Source organism: Oncorhynchus tshawytscha, linkage group LG30 (assembly GCF_018296145.1).
Source record: "Oncorhynchus tshawytscha isolate Ot180627B linkage group LG30, Otsh_v2.0, whole genome shotgun sequence".
In the NCBI taxonomy this organism is placed as follows: domain Eukaryota; kingdom Metazoa; phylum Chordata; class Actinopteri; order Salmoniformes; family Salmonidae; genus Oncorhynchus; species Oncorhynchus tshawytscha.
In genome coordinates, this window is record NC_056458.1 from 7,095,970 (window position 1) to 7,115,622 (window position 19,653).

General features: G+C 44.0%; 1 protein-coding gene across 1 annotated transcript; it reads left to right on the plus strand.

Annotated features, from left to right (window-relative positions):
• The first annotated feature begins 7,167 nt into the window (after positions 1 to 7,167).
• On the plus strand, positions 7,168 to 18,322 carry gabrr3a (gamma-aminobutyric acid type A receptor subunit rho3a). The gene is made up of 9 exons (XM_024394621.2): positions 7,168 to 7,753; positions 8,789 to 8,901; positions 11,103 to 11,170; positions 11,977 to 12,200; positions 12,459 to 12,541; positions 13,138 to 13,275; positions 13,709 to 13,861; positions 16,119 to 16,312; positions 16,539 to 18,322. Exons 1-9 carry the CDS (start codon positions 7,611 to 7,613, stop codon positions 16,848 to 16,850), a joined length of 1,428 nt encoding a protein of 475 aa, XP_024250389.1. The 5' UTR covers positions 7,168 to 7,610; the 3' UTR covers positions 16,851 to 18,322.
• Positions 18,323 to 19,653: the final 1,331 nt, after the last annotated feature.

Consider the following 19,653-nt stretch of genomic DNA (forward strand, 5'->3'; position numbering starts at 1 on the left):
GCATATTACCAGCAGTAATCCAAAACCCCTTGTGGTGACATTAGTAGACTCTCTGGTTGAGAAGAGCCAACATTTAACTGGCCTGACATTCATGACTGGCCTACATTAGTCAGTAAAGGAAATCATTGTTGTAAATAACTGGAAAACATGCACTGATAGCCTTGAACTATAGACTTTGCATAGCCAATATCTAATCATATAAAAGCAGCTATGAGACCACTATTTTAGTTCAACTTTATAATCCACACAACCGGCACAGAAACATGGAGAGTACATGCACATTTCTGTTCCCTTCGTGGATATATTCATGGGTGTATTCTATGAATGATCATGATCATGGAAGAGTACTATTACTATACTATTCAGTGGCATGGGCAGAAAACCATTGATGGCAGGGCCAGCAGGGCCATCATTTAATTAGGCTACCCTATACCACAAGCCCCCGTCTGGAAGTTGGAGAATTGTGCATTTTTCAAAAGCCAAGCTTTCCCCAGCAATTTAGTGCCATTATCATTATGCTTAATTAAAAATAAATTAATAATATATACTACCTTTCAAAAGTTTGGGGTCACTTAGAAATGTCCTTGTAAGGCCTCCCGGGTGGCGCAGTGGTTAAGGGCGCTGCAGTACAGCGCCCAGGCTCTGTCGCAACCGGCTGCGACCGGGAGGTCCGTGGGGCGACGCACAATTGGCCTAGCGTCGTCCAGGTTAGGGAGGGTTTGGCCGGTAGGGAAATCCTTGTCTCATTGCGCACCAGCGACTCCTGTGGCTGGCCGGGCACAGTGCGCACTAACCGAGGTTGCCAGGTGCACGGTGTTTCCTCTGACACATTGGTGCTGCTGGCTTCCGGGTTGGATGGCGTTGTGATAAGAAGCAGTGCGGCTTGGTTGGTTCTCTATCGGAGGACGCATGACTTTCAACCTTTGTCTCTCCCAAGCCCGTATGGGAGTTGTAGCTACTAAATGATAACTTGGATACCACGAAATTGGGGAGAAAAAGGGGTCCATTAAAATAACATCAAATTGATCAGAAGTATAGTGTCGACATTGTTAATGTTGTAAATGACTATTGTAGCTAGACTCATCTGAGTCTGCTCTTGGGTTCCCCTGTGTCGCTCCGCCTAACATGACTTTTTCAACATTTTCTTACATTACAGCCGTATTCTTAACTCAGGTGCATCCTGTTTCCATTAGTCATCCTTGAGATGTTTCTACAACTTGATTGGAGTCCACATGTGGTAAATTCAATTGATTGGGCATGACTTGGAAAGCCACACACCTATCTATATAAGGTCCCACAGTTGACAGTGCATGTCAGAGCAAAAACCAAGCCATGAGGTCGAAGGAATTGTCTGTAGAGCTTCGAGACAGGATTGTGTTGAGGCACAGATCGGGGGAAGGGCACCAAAAAATGTCTTCAGAATTGAAGGTCCCCAAGAACACAGTGGCCTCCATCATTCTTAAAAGGAAGAAGTTTGGAACCACCAAGACTACTCCTAGAGCTGGCCGCCAAACTGAGCAATCGAAGTAGAAGGGCCTTCCTCAGGGAGGTGATCAAGACCCAGATGGTCACTCTGACAGAGCTCCAGAGTTCCTCTGTGGAGATGGGAGAACCTTCCAGAAGGACAACCATCACTGCAGCACTCCACCAATCAGGCCTTTATGGTAGAGTGGCCAGGCGGAAGCCACTCCTCAGTAAATGCACATGACAGCCTGCTGGAGTTTGCCAAAAGGCACCTAAAGGACTCTCAGACCATGAGAAACAAGATTCTCTGGTCTGATAAAACCAATATTGAACTCTTTGACCTGAATGCAAAGCGTCATATCTGGAGGAAACCTGGCACCATCCCTACGGTAAAGCATGGTGGTGGCAGCATCAAACCAAAAAAAGATCTAATCGCATTGTATTTGTCAAATGCGCCGAATATAACAGGTGTAGTAGATCTTACAGTGAAATGCTTACATACAAGCCCTTAACCAACAATGCTTTAAGTTTTAAGTAAAAAATAGATAAGTAAAAAATTGAAAATAAAATTAACAAATAATTAAACAGCAGCAGTAAAATAACAATAAGGAGGCTACAGGGGGTACCGGTTTGTCGAGGTAATTGAGGTAATATGTACATGTAGGTAGAGTTAAAGTGACTATGCATAGATAGTAAACAGAGTAACAGCAGTGTAAAAGAGGGGTCAGGGTAACCCTATGATTAGCTGTTCAGGAGTCTTATGGCTTGAGGTAGAATCTGTTAAGAAGCCTTTTGGACCAAGACTTGGCACGCCGGTAGCGCTTGCCGTAAAGTAGTAGAGAGAACAGTCCATGGACTAGGGTGGCTGGAGTCTTTGACAATTTCTAGGGCCTTTCTCTGACACTGCCTGGTATATTTACTTACCTTTATTTATTTAGGCAAGTCAGTTAAGAACAAATTCTTATTTTCAATGATGGCCTAGGAACAGTGGGTTAACTGCCTGTTCAGGGGCAGAACGACAGATTTGTACCTTGTCAGCTCGGGGGTTTGAACTTGCAACCTTCCTAGTCCAACACTCTAACCACTAGGCTACCCTGCCACCCCATAAAAGGTCCTGGTTGGCAGGAAGCTGGGCCCCAGTGATGTACTTGGCCGTACACACTACCCTCTGTAGTGACTTGTGGTCAGCGGCCGAGCAGTCAGGATGCTCTCAATGGTGCAGCTGTATAAACTGAGGACCTATGCCAAATCGTTTCAGTCTCCTGGGGGGGAATTGGCTTTGTCGTGCCCTCTTCATGACTGTCTTAGTTTGTGTCACAAACATCGTCTTGAAAATGACCGGACCAAGGTGCAGCGTTGGGAAGGTACATTTTTCTTTATTTTTAAATGTCTCTAACAAAACAATAAACAACAAAAATGAACGTGAAGCTCCGTAAGGCTATACATGCATTAAATGAAGACAACAACCCACAAATGAGAAAAGGAAAAAGGCTGCCTAAGTATGATTCCCAATCAGAGACAACGATAGACAGCTGTCCCTGATTGAGAATCATACCCGGCCAAAAACAAAGAACCAGAATGCATAGACTTCCCACCCGAGTCACACCCTGACCAAACAAACATAGAGAATAAAAGGATCCCCCAAAGGTGCGGACCTGACACTATAGGGGAGGTTCCGGGTGGGTATCTATCTTGGTGCTTGGTGGCGCCTCTGGTGTGGGGACCCTCGTCGCCGACCCCAGACTGGGGACCCTCTCTGCAGGCCCCGGACTGGGGACCCTCGTTGTAGGCCCCAGACTGGGGACCCTCGTTGCAGGCCCCGTACTGGGGACCGTCGCTAGAGGCTCCGGACCACGCATCAACGCTGGATCCATGGATCATCACCGGAGGCTTCGTGCCATGGATCATCACCGGAGGCTTCGTGCCATGGATCATCACCGGAGGCTTCGTGCCATGGATCATCACTAGAGGCTTCATGCCATGGATCATCACTGGAGGTTTCGTGCCATGGATCATCACTGGAGGCTTCGTGCCATGGATCATCACTGGAGGCTTCGAACGTGGAGCTGGAACAGGTCTCACTGGACTGAGGAGACGTCTTGGAAGCCTGGTGCGTGGAGCTGCCACAGGGCTTACCAGGCTGGGGAGACATACTGGAGGCCTGGTACGTGGAACATGAACAGGTCTCACCGGACTGGGGAGATGCACTGGAAGCCTGGTGCATGGAGCAGGCACCGGATACACTGGGCCGTAGAGACACACTGGGCCGTAGAGACACACTGGAGGTCTCAAGCGTAGAGCTGGCACAACCCGTCCTGGCTGGATGGTTACTTTTGCCCGGCAAATGCGGGGCGCTAGCACAGGACGCACTGGGCTGTGCAGACGCACCTGAGAGACAGTGCGCAGAGCCGGCGCAGGATATCCTGGGCCGAAGAGACGCACTGGAGGCCAGGAGCGCTGAGCCGGCACCATCCGTCCTGGCTGGATGCCCACTCTAGCCCGGCCAATGCGAGGAGCTGGAATATAGCGGGCTGTGAACGCACACTGGAGACACCGTGCGCTTCACCACATAACACGGTGCTTGACCAGTACCACACTCCCTACCGTGAGCACGGGGTGTTAGCTCCGCCAACCTCTCCGTGTGCCCCCCATTTTTTTTGGAGTGGCCTCCCGGTCTTCCTTGCCAGCCGTGACCCTGTGTAACGCTGGGCCCCTTTACTAGCTGCCTCCGCCTTCCTCACTGCTTCCACCTGCTTCCACGGCAGGCGATCCTTTCCAGCCAGGATCTCGTCCCACGTACAGCATCCCTTTCCTTCCAGAATGTCTTCCCATGTCCACTCTGTCTGCTCCTCCCGACCACGCCGCTTGGTCCGTTTGTGGTGTGTTGTTCTGTCACGAATATCGTCTTGAAAATGACCGGACCAAGGTGCAGCGTGGTGATCGTACATTTTTCTTTATTTTTTAAATGTCGCTAACAAAACAATAAACAACAAAAACGAACGTGAAGCTCCGTAAGGCTATACATGCATTAAATGAAGACAACAACCAACAAATGAGAAAAGAAAAAAAGGCTGCCTAAGTATGATTCCCAATCAGAGACAACGATAGACAGTTGTCCCTGATTGAGAATCATACCCGGCCAAAAACAAAGAACCAGAAAGCATAGACTCTCCCACCCGAGTCACACCCTGACCAAACAAACACAGAGAATAAAAGTATCTCTATGGTCAGGGCGTGACAGTGTGTTTGGACCATGCTAGTTTGTTTGTGATGTGGACACCAAGGAACTTGAAGCTCTCAACCTGCTCCATTGCAGCCCCATCGATGAGAATGGGGGCGTGCTCATTTTCCTGTAGTCCACAATCATCTCCTTTTTCTTGATCACGTTAGGCAGATGTTTTTGTCCTGGCACCACACGGCCAGGTATCTGACCTCCTCCCTATATAGGCTGTCTCATCGTTGTTGATGATCAGGCCTACCACTGTTGTGTCATCGGCAAACTTGATGATGGTGTTGGAGTCGTGCCTGGTCATGCAATCATGAGTGAACAGGGAGTACAGGAGGGGACTGAGCACTCACCCCTCAGGGGTGAGGGGCCCCCGTGTTGAAGATCAGCGTGGCGGATGTGTTGTTACCTACCCTTACCACCTGGGGGGTGGCCCATCAGGAAGTCCATGATCCAGTTGCAGAGGGAGGTGTTTAGCCCCAGGGTCCTTAGCTTAGTGATGAGCTTTGAGGGCACTATGGTGTTGAACGCTGAGCTGTAGTCAATGAACAGCATTCTCACGTAGGTGTTCCTTTTGTCCAGGTTTGGAAAGGGCCGTGTGGAGTGAGTTTGACATTGTGTCATCTGTGGATCTGTTTGGGCAGTTTGTGAATTTTAGTGGGTCTAGGGTTTCCAGAATGATGGTGTTGATTTTAGCCATGACCAGCCTTTCAAAGCACTTCATGGCTACAGACGTGAGTGCTCCGGGGCGGTAGTCATTTAGGCAGGTTACCTTGGCGTTCTTGGGCACAGGGACTCCTCAATACCTTTGAGCTAGTATTCTATAGGAGGTACAGGAACTCAAGCAGAAGAAAATTTTGGGTGCTGGTAATCAGCTCCAGTGAGCTCCTGCCCAAGTAAAGTACTGTGTTTAAGTAAAAATACTAATTATGTCCCATTTGGAACACTGTCAAGTAGAGAGAAAAAAATCTGATTGGGTGGGCCTGGCACCCCAGTGGGCCCAGGCCCACCCGTGCCTATGCCCCTGTAAACACTATTACTTATTACTATTAATATTCCATCAATTTAGAGGTCTCTGTTCCTCTTTCATTATCCGTGCTCATTATCTCAAAAATAGCTCCTCTATCTCTCCCTCACCTCACTTTGGCTCACAGATGCTCAACATTCGATGGTTGGCATTTGGCAATCTATCCCCATTCTTCCAGATTAGCTGGATGTTGATGCTTTGCAGATGTTAAGAGGAGGATCTAGGAGGATGAAGTGATATGATGTAAATATTTGGAGTTAGCAGATTGCATGACAGTGAGGTTAAAACCACTGGCATTTGGGAGACACTGGAAAATAGGATAGGTTTACAGGAGTACAATAAATAGTTTTGTTGTGCAGACAGGAAAGCAACTGAAAATATTGGCATATTTTAACCTCTTTTATGATCAATGGTTTAAATAAATCCATAGAAGCTATCCAAAAAAGCATAATAGCAGCTTCTATACAAATCAGTTCAGAATAAGCATGTGGAACAGACATACAGTGAACTCCAAAAGTATTGGGACAGTGACACATTTTGTGTTGTTTTGTCGCTTTACTCCAGCACTTTGGACTATGGGGTTAAAGTGCAGACTGTGAGTTTTAATTTGAGGGTATTTGTATCCATATCGGGTGAACCGTTTATAAATTACAGCACTTTTTATACATCGTCCCCCCATTTTTAGGAGCAAAAGTATTGGGACAAATTCACTTCTAGGTGTATTTAAGTAGTCAAAAGTGTAGCATTTGGTCCCATATTCCTAGCACGCAATGATTACATCAAGATTGTGACTCTACACACTTGTTGGATGCATTTGCTGTTTGTTTTGGTTGTGCTACAGATATTTTTCTATTGTGCCCAATAGAAATGTATGGTAAATAATGTATTGTGTCATTTTGGAATCACCTTTATTGTAAATAACAATAGAATATGTTTCTAAACATGGTATGATATTTGTGCGTCTGCAACTTTCTCACTCATCATTATTCATAATTCATTCAGGACTATCAGTAATCATTGTAGAGTCAACATTTAACGTATTTAACGTAGAAGTTTGTAGAGTCACAAGCTTGATGTAATCATTACATGCTAGGAATATGGGACCAAATGCTAAACTTTTGGCTAGTTTAATACACCTATAAGTGAATTTGTCCCAATACTTTTGGTATTAGTTCAAATCCAAACTGCTGGAGTACAGAGCCAAAACAACAACACAAATGTGTCGCTGTCCCAATACTTCTGAAGTGTTGAAATCTATTCCTGTTGCCGTCACAATCTCCGTGCAATTCCATGGAAAACCCTTTATGCATACACTGAATGTGGGCTACAAGCTTTTTATTTTTATCTGGGGGGAGGGGGGGGGGAATCATGTTTAGAAACTGTTGGTTGTATTATCCACACCCCGCCCTCCCCTGGCTCCAGTTTGTAGGTTACTGAAAGATTTCAGCGACCACAGATAAGAAGATTACAGAGGAATTAACGTCATTCCTTTGTCATTATATGAATATATTGATATTTGATTTTAATCAGAGGGAGTGGAGAGAGGAGGGAACAACAGGATGTGCCCTGAGTAGCATAGAAACACGAGTCAGGGGAACTGGCACTAGGGCACGGGCAGGCGAAAACACAAGCTGGGGGAACAGTTTGTGGCACTGGAGCCGATCATTGGATGCTTGGATCAACGTGCAGCATGTAACAGAGGGTTGGATAACACAGATCTTTCAGAGCTCTGCATGTGTTTTTGGTGAGGTGTATATGGTTGCTGCTGGGATATGGATGGGCCGCCGGATGGGGACAGTAGTGGCGTCCCACTGACCTGGAGGATTTCTGTGAGATAGACTCAAGACGCAGTGGGAGCACCTCCTGGTTGCTTCTGCTCTTCCAGCCTCAGACATGAACCTGGTGCTCCTGGCCTTCAGGCTGATGTGCCTGGCCTGGCTGTGGCCTGTCACTCTGCACAACGGCAGCCACCAACCCAACAAGAGGAGGCACAAGGACGTGTACCTTGGGGAGAACAGCAAGAACCAACACGGAGGGTGAGCCAGAGTTTAGGAGTGCGGTCCCACTGGAGTTGTGTTATGTTCTTGTCAAGGGTTCAGTTTGCTTGTCTGTTCTGTTTGGTTTGAAACCGGATTGTGTTTAGTTCTGGTAGAAAATTACATTTGGTAATATACACACCACAGGATGTTACTGTTCTGTTGATCTGTTTTCTGATTGATATGGTTAAAAGGTTATTTTGGGGAGATGTATTGTTCATCACATAGTACTATTTGTGGTTTGTTGGTATTAATCTAATCTTTATGAATTCAAGAAAAAAATAGAATATTGATGGTGAATTTACCATGGTGGCATGCGCGATCTCCAATGTGTGCTGGGACGGATGACATTACAGCAGTGCATTCTGGATAAAGGGCAGGTGAGGTGACCACAGGGGCTTAGAGGTAATGTCAGGGAAGCTGTGTTTTGGTGGGGGCACCACGTAAGAGAAAAGCAGTAGTTTGTGGGTAATGATAGGGGGGGAGTTGTGTTAATAAGGGGTTGGACTGTACACTTGAGTATCATTTGCAATAATAGGGGAGATGATTGTGTTTGGGTGGTATGGGAATGATTTGTTGGAGCAGATATGTTTATGTATTATGAAAATGAAAGTATCAGTTTACAGAAGTTTATCGTATGATGCTATTTAGAAACTTTGCGAGTGATGAGTGTGTTGTCAACCAAATTGGAGATATTCATTATGTCCTTTGACCCAGACTAACTGTTATATGAGAGCTTTGGGAAGTCTATATAATCTCCCAGGACCAATTATTGTACCGTCATAGCACTGACTCAGTTTGCTGCTAAATCATTAGTGAAGAGCGTCACGTATACTCTTACTTTTGGTTTTAATCAGATGGTTAAAGTGCAGTTAATTATTCTCAACAGCAAAAACCCCAAAGCAGATGTTGCTTCCTTTAGTGTGTGTGTGCTTGTGTGTGTGTGTGCACTTGCACTTGCCATTTGGTGTGAGTTTGTATTTCTTAGGAAATAAAACATCTGATATGCTGATCTGTGTCCTCTTTGCTCCGCAGACGAATAGACTTTAAGATGAAAAAGTCTGACAGCACCAAGTCCCTGCTAATTAAATCTGAACAGCTGCTCCGTATCGAGGACCATGACTTTGCAATGCGGCCTGGCTTTGGAGGTAAGACCACCCACCCAATATCCTTTGGCCTGATGGGCAATCAATGTATTTTCATGTGGTTGAACTATGATAATGTGCGGTTTGGTTGTGACTGGGTGTGTGTGTGCTTTTTCCCACCATGTGTTGGGTTGGACTCATTAATTAGGCCTGAATGGGGAAAATCAAGGGTCATTATCAGAGAGAGGGAAGAGGAAAGAGAGGGGTGGGGTGGGGGGGGTTAATAGAGCTCTACCTACCGTCATTTGTTACAGATATAAAATTATAGATAGTCCATAACGTGCCACAGAGTTAAGGTTCTGTAATAGGCAGCATTTGACACTAGCTTGTATTCTCTCTCCTGGAACAGAATGTAGGTTATAGTGTCATCTTCGATAACACCCCATCCCCCCCAAAAAGTCACTGACCCAGATTGTCTGCAGAGCCTAGCAGACAATGACAGCCTGCGGCCGAGTACACAGATGTTTTTAGAACTAGAGTAATCTGGATTATAAGCCACTCTTTCTGAAACAATACCAAATGCTGCATCTTATTGGAAAGTCCAGGACAGCAAAGAGTTCCATGCATACAGTACTACAGCAGTGTGTTCATTGGGTGATGATCAGACAATGTTAGATTTAAGCAATAAGGCCCGATTGGGTGTGATATATGGCCAATATAACACGGCTAAGGGCTGTTCTTATGCTCGATGCAACCTGGAGTGCCTGGATTTTGTATTTGTATTTATTTATTTGTATTTATTTATTAAGGATCCCCATTAGGTGTTGCCAAGGCATCTACTCTTCGTGGGGTCCAGCAACATTAAGGCAGTTATATACAAATCAAAATATTACGTGACATTTCCATTTCATAACACTTTTCCCAAAAAAACACTTTCACATTAAGTGTGTCCCCTCAGGCCACTACTCTACTGGATATAGCCCTTAGCCGTGGTATTTTGGCAATATACCACATACCCCGAGGTGCCTTATCGCTAAAATGAATGAATGTTTCGTCATACCCGTGGTATACAGTCTGACATACCATGGCTTTCAGCCAATCAGCGTTCAGGGCTCAAACCACCCAGTTTATAATGAACTATTGATCACGTTTCTGAATGCTTGCATGTGTGTCAGTGTGTGGGGTCCCACTGTAAATCAACTGTCATTGAAACATGTATTTACATAACATTCTATGTCGTAGGCAGTACTAATGACTGTTTAGGTACATATTTGTAAATCTAGTGTGATGACGTGTTATGGATTTCTGTCCATTTGTGTTTCCATTTGGACATTTTCTATTCCGAACTATCCCTGTGCGTTGTCTGTGTTTGTGTCTGTGTGGTCTAAGTGACGTGGGGTAAATTTGTCTGGAATTGAAATTAAGGACAGCCGAAGAACCCTTTTTTAGCCATTTCTGGACTGGTCACATGATCAGGAAAACCTCCTGAACAAGGCTGTGATTATAGATGACTGTGACTTGATTGTAGATTAATGCAACAGGTATTATACGGTTAGGATTTATGAAGGAAAGGAGATAAGGAGAGAAAAGGCATTCATGAGATTGGTGACACGGCGTCTCTTGCATCCCTGAGTGAGGAGAAGGCTGTGTCTTTCTGGAGGGGAGGCGTGGGACTACTGGTGTGTCTTTGACGTTGTGTGGGACCCCATAAGCCTGCAGCTGTGTTTAGCGTGAAGAGTGATGTCATGACCCTGCATGTACACGGAAATGGACAGGATAATCACAACATAGGGCTTAGCTGATGTAGTCCTTCAACACCACAGCCTCCAGTGTGACCACAGGGTTTCAGGATGTCCTTTGAGGACCAGCATAGCACCAAGATCCTCTGTGAAACCATTATTTGGGGTTTTCTCTTACTGACTATCTGTTTGTCTTAACTTTATAGTGTTTGGGTGGATTTACAAATATTTAGGTCTTAAAGAGGATATTTAAATAAAATAAATATAAAAACTGGTGTAAGTAAGACCACATGCAGACAGATGAGATGATATATGGATGATAGGTCTTGGGCTAATCAAAACCAGTGAGATTGGGTCATAAAAGATCGTTCCCGGCTGAGTCAGACATTCTATGGCCTTGCATCATGACTACCATATGCCTATGACACGGCCAAAAGCCTAACATTCAATGTGCTTGCCCTGTCAGGGTAGAGGTATGAAATCTCAAGCTGTTTACTGATTCGGGCTGTTTATTCACCCCTGTAGGGGCAGCTATTCCTGTGGGCATAGACGTGCAAGTGGAAAGCATTGACAGTATATCTGAAGTCAACATGGTAAGTGTCTATAACCATCGTAAACGATGTGTGTGTGTGTGTGTGTGTGTGTGTGTGTGTGTGTGTGTGTGTGTGTGTGTGTGTGTGTGTGTGTGTGTGTGTGTGTGTGTGTGACTAACACACTGCCATTCACTCTCTTTCTCGCTCACAGTGAGACAACTTCCCATGCTCTCTCTCATACTGGAACACCGCTCCACTCCATTGCCCCCAATTTAATGTCAGGGCATAACAGTCAAAACATGTATTGATTTTGAAGCTAGAATACTTAGTTGCTACATATATTTTTTTATACCTGTTAATTCTTGAAGATTATAACTTATAAATGCCTCATAAGCTTAGTCATACTGTCATACACCGTCAGAACCCAGAATAATGCATGGTTTTACTCCAATGTTTGTAAACAATGTACATGTAAACAAACACTACATAGCCTCCAAACACGTTTAAAACTATCATTTTGATATCACGGATGGTCAGTCCTTGCGTCCATTTAAGAGTGGTCACATTTCTCCACGCCCCTCCCTCGGCTTTTTACCAAAACAGAGGCAGGATGACCACTTTACTGTTGTGTTATTGTTTCCACTATGTTCTACACTCTAACTTCAATGGATCATTGATGTTCTGGTCCCAATTAACACTAGCACTGTAAACACTATTAACCTGCATGATCCTGTCGCTCGTCACCCTATATACAAAGAATCTGGGTGAACCGTTATTGAGTCTTACTGCCATCATTGCACAATTGCCCACGTTTTGATTATGTGATAGTTTGTCCATTGGACCTGAGCTTTGGTGTGTTTGTGCAGGACTTCACCATGACTCTGTACCTGAGACACTACTGGCAGGACGACCGGCTGGCCTTTCCTTCCAGCAGCAAAAAGAGCCGGACATTTGACGCTCGGCTGGTGAAGAAGATCTGGGTGCCGGACGTGTTCTTTGTCCACTCCAAACGTTCCTTCATCCATGACACGACCATGGAGAACATCATGCTGAGGGTGTACCCTGACGGCAACATTCTCTACAGTGTCAGGTACATGGAGAATGGCCCTCCTTTAACACAGGGACCATAAGGCCTTTAGCGTGTACTATTCTATACTATTGGTGCTTTGTACACATAAGAAACATGGGGGGAGTAGACCATCTTGAGTCTTTCAGCCTACAATATCAACAAGAAAAGAGGAAGAGCATCGCCTATCACAGAGAGTTCTGATCTCTCTGCAGACCACGTTATGTTGCCACGGTATGTTTTCTGCAACTGCTGTATCATTAACTAGGCCCTGTGTTTCAGGATCACTGTGACTGCTCTTTGCGCCATGGACTTCAGTAGTTTTCCTTTGGACACACAGAAATGCTCTCTGGAACTGGAGAGCTGTGAGTATAAAACAATAAGGCTATGTGGTTGCCCTGGGTGTAATTCCATGTACGTCCACACATATACCTAACATATGTCTACGTGCAACACAATAAGCACGTAATATGGTAGCATTTGACCCTCCTCTTTTCATATAGGTGAAATAACATTCAAAAGTCGGGGTCAGGTCAGTTTGTGTCTGTAATGCATGTCTTTTTGATGCAGGATTTACCTGTCCTGATTCATCCGTATAAGGAGCAGCAGCTACAGTTGAATTGAAGTCGGTCATTTCTCATCAGAGACATTCTGTCACACTGATGTTGCAATTGTCATGATTGTGTTAAACCCAGCCTCAAGAGGCAGTGCATCTTACCCAGATTAGAACACAGACAAACAGACAGACAGACACAAGCACGGACACACACAAATGATCGGCAAACGAACACGCACGCGCACACGCACAGAAAGCATGGGTCTGGTCTCAGACGAGAGGTGGTAGTAGTGGTAGTAGTGAATCTCAGTGTCTCCTCTCCTCTGAGGGACATAGCCCATGATTCTTCTAAGAGAGGCCACATGAAGGAGTCACCTTCTCCCCCTGTTCTCTCCTCTCTTGAAGATGCGTACAATGAGAACGACCTCATGCTCTACTGGAAGAACGGGAACGATTCATTAAGGACTGATGAGATCGTTCTCTCGCAGTTTTTTATTGAAGAATTCCACCCTTCCTACGGGCTTGCCTTCTACAGCAGCACGGGTATGTGTGCTTGTTTTGTAGCCTGGTGCATTGGGGCCTACGGTGCTGTTTCTCTGTCCTTCTCCGCTGTCCAACTCCTCCTTATTATTACGTAAAACGGCTCTGTAAGATCCAAAGCCAACACCCCAAACCCTCCTGCTTCTGATTCCACTCTGACAGTCTGAGGACAGGGAGAGGTTAGGAGATTTTCCTCCACAGAGTGTCAGTGTGGAATCCTGCCCAACTCTCAGTAGTTCCAGTGTCCATTACATCATAGCCATGTGAGGTCCCATGTGACTATAATTTTGACTAGATACCCTCCTGTGTCTCATAATGACCTCTGATTACCCAGAAGGATGGTGAGTAAACTGTTCCTCCAAAAATGAGATATCAGAGCCCTTCTCTCTCTCTCGCTCTTTCTCTCTCTCGCTCTCTCTCTCTCGCTCTCTCTCAGGTTGGTATAACAGGCTCTACATAAACTTCATCCTCAGGAGGCACATCTTCTTCTTCATGCTGCAGACCTATTTCCCCACCATGCTGATGGTGATGCTCTCCTGGGTGTCCTTCTGGATTGACAGGAGGGCTGTGCCTGCCAGAGTGTCACTGGGTACAGTACTGATTCTCTCACTTGTATGTGGGGTTTCGAGGGGGGGATCTCCGTAAAATAATCCAAGCTTAAAGACTGAGCAGAGACGGATCACAAAGCCATCATTTTCTGCACAACATACTTGATTCATCTCCAGAAAGTAAAGTGGGTGGTGGGGGCTTTACCTTCCTCAGCCAGGTCACATCTCTGTGAAAACTGTAAGGTGAAAAGGGGGAGGGTTGCGCAACAATTTCCTGTTGTGTTCCTTTTATGTGGGCGAGTGAATGTGAGCCTGCTGCTTTGAGCCTGCTGCAGAACTGCTCAGAGACTCATTAACCCAGAGAGAGGACAACTGAAACTGAGCACAGTGACAAAGCATTTCAGTTCTGCGCATGACTCAAGGCACCTGCACCAGGCGAGGTCCCTGTGTGTGCATGTGTGCCAGAGCTCGTTTGTGCAATCGTGTCGGAAAGAAAGAGAAAAAGGGGAGGGCGAGGGAAGAGCAAGAGAGAGCGAGATAAAAGGACAGAGTAAATGCTGCACTTAGATTTGTGAATAGATGTTGACTTTGCTAATGCAGCAGGGTGTGTGTGTGTGTGAGGGGGGGGGGGGTGGGGGGAGGGGAGTGTGCTTGGAGTACGGCAGGTTGCTGGAGGATCAGGATGCCGTAACAAAGGCTGGCCTTATTTCACTCTGCAACACTCAATACTACAGTACTTACTGTAGAATGATGTAGTAAACTGTAGTATACTGTAAAATACTAGTAGTATCCTTCGATCATGTTTAGTACTTACTATATAATGTTGTAGTGGAATACTATTGTAAATACTACAGTATTATCCCCCTAAAAACACTGTACTAAATACTACGGTAATGTCCTCAAAAACACTACACTTCTTTAACTAAAGTAAATACCACAATATTGAATTTGCATATACCCTGCCTATTCCCCTCCGCCATATCACAATTTGTGGCACCCATAAGTACATGCCAAGTATAGACCATAGATTGTGTTCCATACACGTTGTAGAAAAGAGCAGAGGCACTGAACTATTCGTTCAGACTCCCTCCAATCCTACCTACAGGTTATGGAAAATGTGCTCTTTCACTATCTCTCCAGTAGGTTTCCTCAAGGAGAAAGTCCACACTTCTATGGCAAAGATAATAACACAAAAACATTACAGTTAATACTACAGTATACGACAGTCCACAAAAACATATTTTAAGGTTGAATGTCACATTAGTTTTGTTCTTAATTGACTTACCTGGTTAAATAAAGGTTAAATAAATAAAAGTAATTGCTTGTAAGATAGCCTTAACTTTAGGCTATTTACTTTATTAGAAAAGTAATATTGAATTGTCTTTGGTTGACACCACAACCAAATATCAACATTTAAATGTGTCTACTACTTGGATAGTTCCATCTGAGCCAGCCGTGACCAGGAGACCCATGATTGGCCCGGTGTCGTCTGGGTTAGGGGAGGGTTTGGCCAGCCGGGATGTTCTTGTCCCATTAAGCTCTAGCGACTCCTTGTGGTGGGCCAGCAAGCTGACTTCGGTCGCCAGTTGCACGGTGTTTCCTCCAACACTTTGGCGCGCCTGGCGTCCAAGTTAAGCGAGCAGTATCAAGAAACAGTGCAGCTTGGCAGGGTCGTGTTTCGGAGGACGCATGGTTCTCGACCTTCGCCTCTCCCAAGTCCGTACGGGAGTTGCCGCGATGGGCCAAGACGTTAACTACCAATCACAAAATTGTGGAGAAAAAGTTTGCTGTAGATATAGATCAATTCTCCCAGTTTATGTATTTTTTTTATAGTGGATTTAACGTTAAAGGTCTGACGTTGTTTCAAAGATACAAATTCAACCTATTTTATACAAGGTTTGTCTATGTTGACATAATCCTGTATTTTTAAATATCAGCCTCAAAACAAAAGTTGATGCCTTTTTTTCCAATCCAATGTATATTTAACGTAGATTCCACGTCACGATACATTTACAAATGACGTTGGAACAGCGTTTATTCAACCAGGTTGTGCCCAGTGGGATGTAGCTGCTACACGGTTTTCTCTAGCCCTTGTTTGACTTTCCATCCATCTATGCTAAACCCCCACACAGCTAATTCTTTTCCATGCATTTGCCCCACCCTCTTTTCATCATCAAAGGCCGAAAGGTTGTGGTGGTAAAATAAGGCTTTAAAAAAAAAAGAAACGGATTGATCAAGATGTATACCTTATCAACATAATAATCAACTAATCTCCCTTTTTTTTCTCTCCCCCTCCAGGTATCACAACAGTTCTGACCATGTCCACCATCATCACAGGCGTGTCAGCCTCCATGCCTCAGGTGTCTTATGTAAAAGCTGTGGACATCTACCTGTGGGCCAGCTTTCTGTTCGTCTTCCTGTCCGTCATTGAGTACGCTGCTGTCAACTACTTCACCACTGTGGAGGAGATGAAGAAGCTCAAGGGGGGAAAGGTCACTGAAACTTATAGAGTGTGGGGTCAAATAAGTCACAGTTGGGTTCTTGTAAATTGGTGTATTATAAAACATGGAATATACCCATGCTACCACAATGTCAGAGCCACGATAATGGCACCAAATTAGGCTGTGACACTAACTATGTCTGTATCTCCCCCTACTGGTCTTAATGTGTTCCACTGTCAGAAAATCATATACCGTAAACTCCCTCCTCTCTCCACAGATCCCTGCAGATTTCAATGCCACTCAAACTATGGCTTTTGACGGATGTTACCATGACAATGACATTGACCTGACACCCTTCCCAGAGCTCCCCAGCACCCCCAACACAGAGCGGAGTCGGACGGCCACGTCGAGGAACTCTGCTGCAGAGCCCCCACCCACAGAGGGCACCAGGCTACGACGCAAAAAATCCATCAAACACAACCTCAGCTTCATCATGAGTAACAGCTACATGATTGACTCCTACTCCAGAGTCATCTTCCCCATGACCTACCTGATGTTCAACATCATCTACTGGAGCTTGTACTCATGAGTGTGTACTCTACTAATAAATATTGATAGAACTACACTGCAGAACTACACTGCAGAACTACACTGCAGAACTACACTAGAGAACTATACTGCAGAACTACACTGCAGGACTACTCTGAAAAACCATACTAGAGAACCATACTAGAGAACCATACTGCAGAACCATACTACATAACCATACTAGAGAACTATATTCCATAACTATACTAGATAACTACACCACAGAACTATACTACAGAACTACACTGCATAACTATACTAGAAAACTATACTACATAACTATACTACAGAACTACACTGCATAACTGCACTACATAGCTATACTACAAAACTGTATTGCAGAATTATACTGCAGAATTATACTACCATACATGATCTAATAGGTTATTCACACTGACAACAGCATCCTCATCAAGCCGTTGTATTCTGCCACCCATTGGATTATGACCTTAACCATTGGTGTCTACCAGAGTGCATTGTGGGAGTTTTGGACTGTCAAGCCGAACTGAAGAAAAGAGACTATTGAGTAAACCTGCTTTTTATTAGAAATCTGCATTCAGATGGGAAGTTGGTGGTAATGTTCATGGGAGTTTTTCTATTGTAATTAGGGTTGCATACTGGTAATTCACCAAAAATGCCAGATTCATTATCAGGTCATCTATGGCAATGGTAACTTTGGTTATTTATACTTGAATAACTTTTGAAAAAATGTATCCATATGTAGTAATCATTTTTTATATATGTGTCCATATTGTCCATGAATTTCCAGTGGATAGACTATGGTTCAAGAGAAAATCGCCCAATTTAATTTTTAAAAGCATTTAATCGACCAATGACATTCATTTCAATTAACTCTGAAACTCTGCAACTCTTCCAACTGTTGACTTTTTTCACAACTGCCACCAGTTTGGTGCCAAAAAATCTACAAATACATATTGAAATAGTAAAATAAATAAAAGTGTGTAAAGAAAATATAATGGATGATGCTGAAACTCTCATATTAAACACCAATGGTATTCATTAAATTGCTGGTTTATATTTAGGATAATGTTTTACAGATTTGTATCATTTTAGAATCATCTTACTTGAGTATTTTAAATGTTTTACATGTGATAAGGCCACACAGATGCCAGAGATAATGACAGACACCTGTGGTAATCTGAAGTACCCAAAAAGGGCCACTAGATGTCTTGTGATAAATTACATTTAATCATTTAAAAAGTTACTAAAAAAATGGTGGTAGTTTACTGGTCAACTTTGAAAGTTTCCAGTAATATACTCTCCATTTGCAACCCGAACTGTAATGGACAGTTGTTTTTTGTTCACTGGTTTATACATTTAGTTAATGTGAGTAGTATGAATTTAAATGTGCATGAAAATGAATGTATACATGCATGTGTCTGTCAAATCAGTGAATATAAGTAAAAAATACTATATCATATTAGCTTAAAATAAAACATTTATTTTAATTTATACATTTGTTATTGGTGAAATGACATTTAATTATACATTAATTATTGTGATGAATGAACATACAGTACCAGTCAAAGGTTTTAGAACACCTACTCATTCAAGGGTTTTTCTTTATTTTTACTATTTTCTACATTGTAGAATAATAGTGAAGACATCAAAACTATGAAATAACACATATGGAATCATGTAGTAAACCAAAAAAGTGTTAAACAAATCAAAAAATATTTCACATTTTAGATTCTTCAAAGTTGCCACCCTTTGCCTTGATGACAGATTTGCACACTCTTGGCATTCTCTCAACCAGCTTCACCTGGAATGCTTTCCCAACAGTCTTGAAGGAGTTCCCACATATGCTGAGCAGTTGTTGGCTGCTTTTCCTTCACTCTGAGGTTCAACTCATCCCAAACCATCTCAATTGGGTTGAGGTCGGGTGATTGTGGAGGTCAGGTCATCTGATGCAGCACTCCATCACTCACCTTCTTGGTCAAATAGCCCTTACACAGCCTGGAGGTGTTTTCCTGTTGAAAACAAATGATTGTCCCACTAAGCGCAAGCCAGATGGGATGGAGCATCGCTGCAGAATGATGTGGTAGCCATGCTGGTTAAGTGTGCCTTGAATTGTAAATAAATCACGACACCAGCAAAGCACCCCCACACCATCACACCTCCTCCTCCACGCTTCATGGTGGGAACTACACATGCAGAGCTCATCCGTTCACCTACTCTGCGTCTCACAAGGACACGGCGGTTGGAACCAAAAATCTCAAATTTGGACTCATCAGACCGAAGGAGAAATTTCCACCAGTCTAATGCCCATTGCTCATGTTTCTTGGCCCAAGCAAGTCTCTTCTTCATATTGGTGTCCTTTAGTAGTAGTTTCTTTGCATCAATTTGACCATGAAGGCCTGATTCATGCAGTCTCCTCAAAACAGTTGATGTTGAGACGTGTCAGTTACTTGAACTCTTTGAAGCATTTATTTGGGCTGCAATTTTTGAGGTGCAGTTAACTCTAATGAACTTATCCTCTGCAGCAGAGGTAACTCTGGGTCTTCCTTTCCTGTGGCGGTCCTCATGAGAGCAGGTTTCATCATAGCGCTTGATGGTTTTTGCGACTGCACTTGAAGAAACATAAAATTGTACTCATTGACTGACCTTCATGTCTTAAAGTAAGGATGGACTGTCGTTTCTCTTTGCTTCTTTGACTTGTTCTTGCCATAATATGGACTTGGTCTTTTACCAAATAGGGTAATCTTCTGTATACACCCCTACCTTGTCACAACAAAACTGATTGGTTCAAACGTATTAAGAAGGAAAGAAATTCCACAAATTTG

Coding starts and splice junctions, on each gene's coding strand:
- gabrr3a (XM_024394621.2), top strand. CDS start 7,611: ATGAACCTGGTGCTCCTGGCCTTCAGGCTGATGTGCCTGGCCTGGCTG. Junction 12,542..13,137: donor CTCTCTGGAACTGGAGAGCT/GTGAGTATAAAA, acceptor CCTCTCTTGAAG/ATGCGTACAATGAGAACGAC. Junction 13,862..16,118: donor GCCTGCCAGAGTGTCACTGG/GTACAGTACTGA, acceptor CTCCCCCTCCAG/GTATCACAACAGTTCTGACC.